The 11538-nt window shown below is 39.4% G+C and overlaps 1 protein-coding gene across 1 annotated transcript in view; it reads left to right on the top strand.

Moving 5' to 3' along the window:
- LOC105905648 (parathyroid hormone 2 receptor) overlaps positions 1-11538 on the top strand; it is a 34790-nt gene that overhangs the window by 1581 nt on the left and 21671 nt on the right. The window contains exons 2-5 of the mRNA XM_031558563.2: positions 911-1010; positions 10690-10806; positions 10942-11063; positions 11211-11308. Of these exons, the coding sequence (XP_031414423.1) occupies positions 911-1010; positions 10690-10806; positions 10942-11063; positions 11211-11308 (437 nt within the window). The remainder of the gene's footprint in view (positions 1-910; positions 1011-10689; positions 10807-10941; positions 11064-11210; positions 11309-11538) is intronic.

Raw genomic sequence — 11538 nt, 5'->3', positions numbered from 1 at the left:
GTGACCTAATTGGTCTCTCTCACTTAATCCTTGCCTCCAACATGACCCCCTGCAGATGCGTCTGGCTTTCTCAGCAGCCCCCGTCTTTGGGTCCAAGCCTTCGGGTCCCAGAGGTGGCAGTATTGCTATCATATGACCAAAATCCAAGTTCCAGCTTAGACCAACAGTACCATTATTCATTGAGGGATTTAGATGTATAATTAGATTTGATTTGTTTTACATATTCTAAATCAACAATCTGTGACCGATCTGCCGAGAATTTGTGTACAGAAAAAAATTATAGGGTCACGTATTCATCTTTCATTTCTCATTACCAAGGGTTTCACCCAAGCACTCAATACCGTCAAATGTCCTTTGCAAAAGGGTTAAACCCCTGTATTCTTGCTGAATTTCTATTCATGAATTTCATACGTCTCATCGCAACTTGGCAATGTGTAATTTGCGCTTCAATTGACGCCCCCGGGAGCTCACCTCCGGGCCACTGATGTCTAAAAATGTAATTTATGCCAGATCACTGATCTTTGCCTGATAATAACGGTGCGATTTCACACCTCACCTCACACAGTAGACACAAATACGCGTGTCAGGGGACCTGCATTGAGTCTATTAAAATGTGCAATGACAAACTCTAGAAAAAATACGCTTGTTGTTTGTTGCTTGTGTGCGTTTAACATTCATCATTTGGAATGCCTTAAACAGCTCATTTTAGCCGCTGGCAACTGTCATTCTATCCAACAAGCAAGCGTTCCTCTGTGTTTGTTTGCTTGTCTTGACTGTCAATGCTTCATTCGGAGTTAGTCTCAGGCAGTGCACCGAGTGAGGTCTGTGTAATAAGACAGTAGCTACCGGTTTGCCTTCTGGTCCGCTCTGATGTCCGTGCGTGCGTGCGTGCGTGCGTGTTTCTCCGCAGGTGGACTCGGACGGCGGCCTCACAGCCCAAGAGCAGTGGTACCTCCTCTACGACGTCAAACTCCAGTGTCAACAAAACATCTCCACACACAGCCCTGCTGGTCAGCCAATTTTTCTACCTACTGTCATTCTCAGGCCCCCCCCCCCCCCCCCCCCCCAAAAAAAAACGCACTGTCAGGGAGATAAACATGCTGCTGGCGAATCAGGATTGCACCAGAAATGTTTCAAATGAATAGATGTTTTTCCCCACAACCGTCTCTAACAGACATGATTTTAAACAGCCTTTTGACAGACCTTTATAGTGTGGTTATGTAATACGGAGAGAGGGGAGCCGTTTGGGGCCCCTCCAAACACACTTTGCAGGGATTTCCCCCTTTGATGTGGAAGTCTGCAACCCAAATTTGTCAGTTCCCAGTGTGACCTGCTGATAAGGCGGGCTGCTGCAGGCTGCGATGGGAGGCCAGATTGCTGTTTGACTGAGCAGTGCTGAGGGGAATGAGGGGGAATTCACTGCAGAGCTCAATCAGTTGCATAGGCAGCAAATCTTCTTCAAACTGATGTTCTCCTCCGCCTCCTCATCCTTCTGTCATCTCTCTCTCTTTCTCTCTCCTCTCTCTCCTGTCTCTCTCTCTTTCTCTCTCCTCTCTCTTCCCAATCTCTTCCTCTCCACTCTCTTTCATCCCCTGTCTTCCTCCTTCCTCTCACCACTCCTATCTCTTTTCTCCATCTCTTTCTCTCTCCTATAATCACTCCATCTTGTTCTCTCCCCTCATCTCTCTCTCTCTCTTTCCTGCTGTTCCCTCCTACTACTTCTCTTTCCCTCTCTCTCTCACACACTCCTCTCTCTCTCACACACTCCTCTCTCTCTCACACACTCCTCTCTCTCTCTTTCCTGCTGTTCCCTCCTACTACTTCTTTCCCTCTCTCTCACACACACTCCTCTCTCTCTCCATCCCTGTCTTGCGCTCCCCTCCCACCTCCCACTGGCTCTCTCTCTGGCTCTCCCTTCCAATTCAGTTCAAATGAAGTGCTTTATTGGCATGGGAAATTATACATTGTACTGCCAAAGCAGTCACAGGAACAGTAGAAAATGAATGAAAGGGGGAAAAGAAGAGGTAACAGAACATATACTATTACGCTCCATAAGTACACTAACATATACTATTACTCTCCATAAGTACACTAACATATACTATTACGCTCCATAAGTACACTAACATATACTATTACGCTCCATAAGTACACTAACATATACTATTACGCTCCATAAGTACACTAACATATACTATTACTCTCCATAAGTACACTAACATATACTATTACTCTCCATAAGTACACTAACATATACTATTACGCTCCATAAGTACACTAACATATACTATTACGCTCCATAAGTACACTAACATATACTATTACGCTCCATAAGTACACTAACATATACTATTACTCTCCATAAGTACACTAACATATACTATTACGCTCCATAAGTACACTAACATATACTATTACGCTCCATAAGTACACTAACATATACTATTACGCTCCATAAGTACACTAACATATACTATTACTCTCCATAAGTACACTAACATATACTATTACGCTCCATAATTACACTAACATATACTATTACGCTCCATAATTACACTAACATATACTATTACGCTCCATAACTAACATATACTATTACGCTCCATAAGTACACTAACATATACTATTACGCTCCATAAGTACACTAACATATACTATTACTCTCCATAAGTACACTAACATATACTATTACGCTCCATAAGTACACTAACATATACTATTACTCTCCATAAGTACACTAACATATACTATTACGCTCCATAATTACACTAACATATACTATTACGCTCCATAATTACACTAACATATACTATTATGCTAGTACACTAACATACTACATTCCATATGTACACTAACATATAATATTACACTCTATAATTACACTAACATATACTATTACGCTCCATAAGTACACTAACATATACTATTACGCTCCATAAGTACACTAACATATACTATTACGCTCCATAAGTACACTAACATATACTATTACGCTCCATAGGTACACTAACATATACTATTACGCTCCATAGGTACACTAACATATACTATTACTCTCCATAAGTACACTAACATATACTATTACGCTCCATAAGTACACTAACATATACTATTACTCTCCATAAGTACACTAACATATACTATTACGCTCCATAAGTACACTAACAATACTATTACTCTCCATAAGTACACTAACATATACTATTACGCTCCATAAGTACACTAACATATACTATTACGCTCCATAGGTACACTAACATATACTATTACGCTCCATAAGTACACTAACATATACTATTACGCTCCATAAGTACACTAACATATACTATTACTCTCCATAAGTACACTAACATATACTATTACGCTCCATAAGTACACTAACATATACTATTACGCTCCATAATTACACTAACATATACTATTACGCTCCATAATTACACTAACATATACTATTATGCTAGTACACTAACATACTACATTCCATATGTACACTAACATATAATATTACACTCTATAATTACACTAACATATACTATTACGCTCCATAAGTACACTAACATATACTATTACGCTCCATAAGTACACTAACATATACTATTACGCTCCATAGGTACACTAACATATACTATTACGCTCCATAGGTACACTAACATATACTATTACTCTCCATAAGTACACTAACATATACTATTACGCTCCATAAGTACACTAACATATACTATTACTCTCCATAAGTACACTAACATATACTATTACGCTCCATAAGTAAACTAACAATACTATTACTCTCCATAAGTACACTAACATATACTATTACGCTCCATAAGTACACTAACATATACTATTACGCTCCATAGGTACACTAACATATACTATTACGCTCCATAAGTACACTAACATATACTATTACGCTCCATAAGTACACTAACATATACTATTACTCTCCATAAGTACACTAACATATACTATTACGCTCCATAAGTACACTAACATATACTATTACGCTCCATAAGTACGCTGACTTATACTATTACATATTATAACATATCACACTCCATAATTACACTAGTTACACTAGTACACTAACATATTACACTTCATAAGTACAATAACATATTACATTCCATAATTACACTAACATATTACATTCCATAATTACACTAACATATACTATTACGCTCCATAAGTACACTAACATATACTATTACGCTCCATAAGTACACTAACATATACTATTACGCTCCATAAGTACACTAACATATACTATTACGCTCCATAAGTACACTAACATATACTATTACTCTCCATAAGTACACTAACATATACTATTACGCTCCATAAGTACACTAACATATACTATTACACTCCATAAGTACACTAACATATACTATTACACTCCATAAGTACACTAACATATACTATTACACTCCATAAGTACGCTGACTTATACTATTACATATTATAACATATTACACTCTATAATTACACTAGTTACACTAGTACAATAACATATTACATTCCATAATTACACTAACATATACTATTACACTCCATAATTACACTAACATATAATATTACGCTCCATAATTACACTAACATATACTATTACTCTCCATAAGTACACTAACATATACTATTACGCTCCATAAGTACACTAACATATACTATTACGCTCCATAAGTACACTAACATATACTATTACGCTCCATAAGTACACTAACATATACTATTACTCTCCATAAGTACACTAACATATACTATTACGCTCCATAAGTACACTAACATATACTATTACGCTCCATAAGTACACTAACATATACTATTACTCTCCATAAGTACACTAACATATACTATTACGCTCCATAAGTACACTAACATATACTATTACGCTCCATAAGTACACTAACATATACTATTACGCTCCATAAGTACACTAACATATACTATTACGCTCCATAAGTACACTAACATATACTATTACGCTCCATAAGTACACTAACATATACTATTACTCTCCATAAGTACACTAACATATACTATTACGCTCCATAAGTACACTAACATATACTATTACGCTCCATAAGTACACTAACATATACTATTACATATTATAACATATTACACTCCATAATTACACTAGTTACACTAGTACACTAACATATTACACTTCATAAGTACAATAACATATTACATTCCATAATTACACTAACATATACTATTACTCTCCATAAGTACACTAACATATACTATTACGCTCCATAAGTACACTAACATATACTATTACGCTCCATAAGTACACTAACATATACTATTACGCTCCATAAGTACACTAACATATACTATTACTCTCCATAAGTACACTAACATATACTATTACGCTCCATAAGTACACTAACATATACTATTACTCTCCATAAGTACACTAACATATACTATTACGCTCCATAAGTACACTAACATATACTATTACGCTCCATAAGTACACTAACATATACTATGACGCTCCATAATACACTAACATATACTATTACGCTCCATAAGTACACTAACATATACTATTACGCTCCATAAGTACACTAACATATACTATTACGCTCCATAAGTACACTAACATATACTATTACGCTCCATAAGTACACTAACATATACTATTACTCTCCATAAGTACACTAACATATACTATTACGCTCCATAAGTACACTAACATATACTATTACGCTCCATAAGTACACTAACATATACTATTACGCTCCATAAGTACACTAACATATACTAATACTCTCCATAAGTACACTAACATATACTATTACTCTCCATAAGTACACTAACATATACTATTACGCTCCATAAGTACACTAACATATACTATTACGCTCCATAAGTACACTAACATATACTATTACGCTCCATAAGTACACTAACATATACTATTACGCTCCATAAGTACACTAACATATACTATTACGCTCCATAAGTACACTAACAATACTATTACGCTCCATAAGTACACTAACATATACTATTACGCTCCATAAGTACACTAACATATACTATTACGCTCCATAAGTACACTGACATATACTATTACGCTCCATAAGTACACTAACATATACTATTACGCTCCATAAGTACACTAACATATACTATTACGCTCCATAAGTACACTAACATATACTATTACGCTCCATAAGTACACTGACATATACTATTACGCTCCATAAGTACACTAACATATACTATTACGCTCCATAAGTACACTAACATATACTATTACTCTCCATAAGTACACTAACATATACTATTACTCTCCATAAGTACACTAACATATACTATTACGCTCCATAAGTACACTAACATATACTATTACGCTCCATAAGTACACTAACATATACTATTACTCTTCATAAGTACACTAACATATACTATTACGCTCCATAAGTACACTAACATATACTATTACTCTTCATAAGTACACTAACATATACTATTACGCTCCATAAGTACACTAACATATACTATTACGCTCCATAAGTACACTAACATATACTATTACTCTCCATAAGTACACTAACATATACTATTACGCTCCATAAGTACACTAACATATACTATTACGCTCCATAAGTACGCTGACTTATACTATTACATATTATAACATATTACACTCTATAATTACACTAGTTACACTAGTACACTAACATATTACACTTCATAAGTACAATAACATATTACATTCCATAATTACACTAACATATACTATTACACTCCATAATTACACTAACATATAATATTACGCTCCATAATTACACTAACATATACTATTACGCTCCATAATTACACTAACATATACTATTATGCTAGTACACTAACATACTACATTCCATATGTACACTAACATATAATATTACACTCCATAATTACACTAATACATACTGTTACGCTCCATAAGTACATTAACACATAAGGCTGCATGTGAGATGAAATGTTTAATTTCTGTACAGACATTGAGGTCTTTGTGTGAGTATATTTGTGTGTGTGTGTGTGCCTGTGCGTGTGATAATGAGGGTGTGGGTGTGGGTTGTTGCAGTGTGTGTATGTGTGTGTGTGCCTGTGCGTGTGATAATGAGGGTGTGGGTGTGGGTTGTTGCAGTGTGTGTATGTGTGTGTGTGCCTGTGCGTGTGATAGTGAGGGTGTGGGTGTGGGTTAACTTGCAGTGTGTATGTGTGTGTGTGCCTGTGCGTGTGATAGTGAGGGTGTGGGTGTGGGTTGTTGCAGTGTGTGTGTGTATGTGTGTGTGTGCCTGTGCGTGTGATAATGAGGGTGTGGGTGTGGGTTGTTGCAGTGTGTGTATGTGTGTGTGTGCCTGTGCGTGCGATAGTGAGGGTGTGGGTGTGGGTTAACTTGCAGTGTGTGTATGTGTGTGTGTGCCTGTGCGTGTGATAGTGAGGGTGTGGGTGTGGGTTGTTGCAGTGTGTGTATGTTAATATATGTTTGTGTGTTGTGTGCATTTATTTTGCGCATCACTGTGTGGTCAGTCCTCTTTCTCTCCCAGTTATCTCGGTAAGAACCAGCTAGTCAAATCAAATCAAATCAAATCAAACTTTATTTGTACGGCGCATTTCATACAAGGAAGTAACACAATGCGCCTCACAGTAGGAAAGAAAGGGGGGGGTTTACAAACACTTGTAAAAAAAAAAAAAAAAAACACACAGATTTTCAAGAGATAAATAAATAAAATAAAATAAACGTACTAACCGCACTGACACCGTAAAGGACTACTCAGCACGGTCATCGTCAAACTAAGCTGCTGGGGGGGATTACAAACACTTGTAAAGCTAGTGCAGTCACAGTGTACCGTCTTCCTCCTCTCCTAATACATATATTAACACACAGTGGAATTCTCTTGTGGTCTTCAATTTCATCAAATATTGGATATTTAGGTTCAAATTTTGGAGGGAAGTTGGACGGGATTTCTGTGTAATTTGGACAGCTGGTGAAGAAGTGTTGCTCTGACTCCATCTCTTTCTATTCACAGCACATACACAGTCTGTTGTCTTTGGGCATCCAGGTCTATATATATGTATATATGTATATATGATAGATATATATATATATATATATATATTTATTCTGTCTCCCTCCCGCATTCTCTGTATCGCACTGTGCCACAGTGCCAGCTCCAAACTCCCTTCCCCGCCTCTGGGCTCCGTCCTATTTTAGCTCCTGCATTCATATAATCTTCCCAGTGTCTTCCCACTCACTGCTACCGTCCTGCTCCGCTTCATGGATCAAAACAATCTTGTTTTCTTTGGTCCATCTGTAATTGCGGCGCCTTTGAATTGGGCGAGAAAAGGGGCGAGGTGAAAAAAAACAGATGCTCTAAAAAGGCTGACTTTGACACTGGCAGAAGTAATTATTTTTTACTCCGGCTCCATCATCCGCAGCCGATGGCTTGAATCGGCCGTACAGCTGGCCTCCTTTTCAGCCTGTATAATTGCTTTATTTTTTTTTCCGCCACTGTGGAGCAGATGTACTGACTGACACGTTAGCAAGTAATTTCGTACAACGTTAAAAAACGTAAAAACATGGCATGGCACGTTCGAACAGACCACTCAAGGTTCAAAACATGGCATGGTAGGTACGAACAGACCACACCGAGGCGAAAACTGAATTTAACCTGCAACAGGAGCGCAGAATGACAGGTTGTGCTTTACTGATTTTTGCATATAAAGTTGTGGGAAAAGTGGGAGTTTGATTGCAAAATTATAGGAGAAGCGCAAGGAGTGACTGATAACATATTCTGATGTATGGATAAAAAATGCAGGAGATTGCGCACGTCTGTTTTGCGGTGACAATTTCTCGCATTTTGAAAGCAGACACAGATTGCGAGTTAGATGTGTGAATAGGAGAAACTAAGTGAAACAAGGCAATCAGTGTTTTGAGCACCAGCTTTTCTCAAGTTAAAAGCAACCTTTGCTTTTGTTTGCATTTGTATGTCTTGCCAACGCGTTTTCACCTCATCCACTTCCCTACAAGTAGATAGATGCTTGCTACATTATTTAATTTGTAATACTTGCACAAATAGTCCACGTTTTTTTAGTGGTGTAGAATTACTGCTCTGTATTATCTCTCTGTTTGAGGACACCTTGTTAGCATGTGCATTTAGTTTCCTGATAGTTCAACTTTTGATTCCTTTTAATTTCAGTCGGCGGTTCCATGATTCCATGGAGGTCGGTGACATGCGTTGATTACCCGATCAGCCGCAGGTTTAGTACATTCGGAATAGAATGAAAAGGCTCTCTACCATACGTAAGGAAGCCTACATCTGCCCCTCTGTGTTAATGGCGGGTTTGCAAAGCACTTTTAGTTCGTTGTGCCCATGACACACCTCCTCGCGAACATGTTTGTGTATTACCTGGAGTAGAGCAAACATCTGACGTCAGTAATGAATGTCGCCCCCCACACCATCCACTATCCCCCCCGCCCGCCCGCCCGCCCGCCCGCCATTACCTGTTGATGGAGCTTCATTAGGGGCTGTCGCTTCCTATGAACCGCAGACGTACAGGTCATGTGACTCATCTTTGTTTGCTGGATAATGAAGTACATCTGACAAATGAAGCTACCAAAACTCCTGCGTAACACGGTGCTGTCAGGCCCAATTTGTTCCACATGTTTGCAGGCTAACGCTTGGAAATGCATGGGCATGCGGCCGAGGCGATGTGCCGAACGTGATTTATTCTAAAGTGAGTCACTCACGTCGAATGCGACAGTGTGTAAATATGCAATTTGCATTTTAAACAGTGCGGTTGTCAGACAACGGCATTATGCGAGCTATTGAATTAAGGACAGGCAAAACAAAATCCCCTCATGGAATGCCTGCTCCTTCAAATCCAATGTTTGCGTTTGACCGTGTGGGTTCTCTGAGCTCACAGACTTCCCAGAACTCGGTCTGATCATTTCCCATGATCCAGACAATTAATACAAACTACTCTTGGTTCTCTCATTGTTATGCTATCACAGCGCCTTTATGTCGAGAAAATGGAGAACACCAGTTTTTTTGGGGTGGCAAAAAGGATCATTTTATCCAAGTAACACAGATCACAGTGAGCGTTTTGAGAGAAAGAGAGAAGCTATGGCGAAATAGAGTGCTAGGCGGTGTGAAAAGTCATTGTGTGTAATGTCTCTCAGTTTTAGGTTATCAGAATTCCTTTATTATGGGGTGGATCAATGGCCAAGTTTCCAAGGATAGCTGCCCTTTTCTCGATGTTGTGCTCGATAGCTTGTGGGGCTTTTCTCGCTGTTGTGCTCGATAGCTTTACTCACCGCTGCGCAACACAAAGGTGTTCCGATCAATGAGCCTCTTAGCGCAAAGGTGTCCGATCAATGAGCCTCGTAGCGCAAAGGAGGCGAGTGGGCGTATGCGTGTCCCGGAGTCCGCCTCTCTTTCTCCACTGCCCAGGCAGCCAATGATCTAAACAACTCTGATTGACTGCCAAACATACACTCTTCACCAAACATGTGTCGGTACTGTCTCATCTGATCTCCCTCTGCCAAACATACACTCCTCACCAAACATGTGTCGGTACTGTCTCATCTGATCTCCCTCTGCCAAACATACACTCTTCACCAAACATGTGTCGGTACTGTCTCATCTGACCATCTGTGTCTCTCTCCCCTCCCCTCCTCAGACCCAGATGGTGCCTGTCCCCCCGGCTGGGACGGACTCATCTGCTGGCCTCAAGGCTTTCCTGGTTTGGTCACCAAAGTCCCCTGCCCCAGCTATGTCTACGACTTCAACCATAACGGTAAAGCAAAGTCGAACAGTCATACCTTCTTACATTGGGTCACTTGCAACACGGGTTTTTCAAAAATGTAAGGGACGACTTTGTGAAACCACAAAATACAGCATGTAACGTTCCCTAAATGTCCTTCTACTTTAGGCTTTGCATACCGGAAATGTGATAACAATGGCTCCTGGCCTTTCGTGGAGGCTTTGAACAGGACTTGGTCAAATTATTCAGACTGCTTTAGATTCCTCCAGCCTGGACACGAGCAGGGAAAAGTAAGTCTCTCACAAAGAGATCACCTCTAAGTTGACAAGCTAAGCCAAATGGCAATTTGTCCAGTAAGAGCTGAAAGCATTTACTGTGTAATCTATGCATTGTCTGGGTCCCACACACTCATCAGTATCCCCCCCCCCTCCCCCCAGCGGGACTTTTTTGATCGCCTGTACGTGATGTATACGGTCGGCTATGCCGTGTCCTTCACCTCTCTGCTCATAGCCATCTTCATCATCGGCTACTTCAGGTAAGTGACCGTCAGCTTCCGCCGCCTTGGCCAGTCACTTCCTCTGACACAAACACAGCGAGACTACTCTTCCTCTGACACAAACACAGCGAGACTACTCTTCCTCTGACACAAACACGTTGAGACTACTCTTCCTCTGACACAAACACAGCGAGACTACTCTTCCTCTGACACAAACACAGCGAGACTACTCTTCCTCTGACACAAACACAGCGAGACTACTCTCCACA

The sequence above is a fragment of the Clupea harengus genome, chromosome 21 (genome assembly GCF_900700415.2).
Source record: "Clupea harengus chromosome 21, Ch_v2.0.2, whole genome shotgun sequence".
Classification (NCBI taxonomy): domain Eukaryota; kingdom Metazoa; phylum Chordata; class Actinopteri; order Clupeiformes; family Clupeidae; genus Clupea; species Clupea harengus.
The sequence above is the reverse complement of the archived record's forward strand: the minus strand, read 5'-3'. Positions and strand labels throughout refer to the sequence as shown.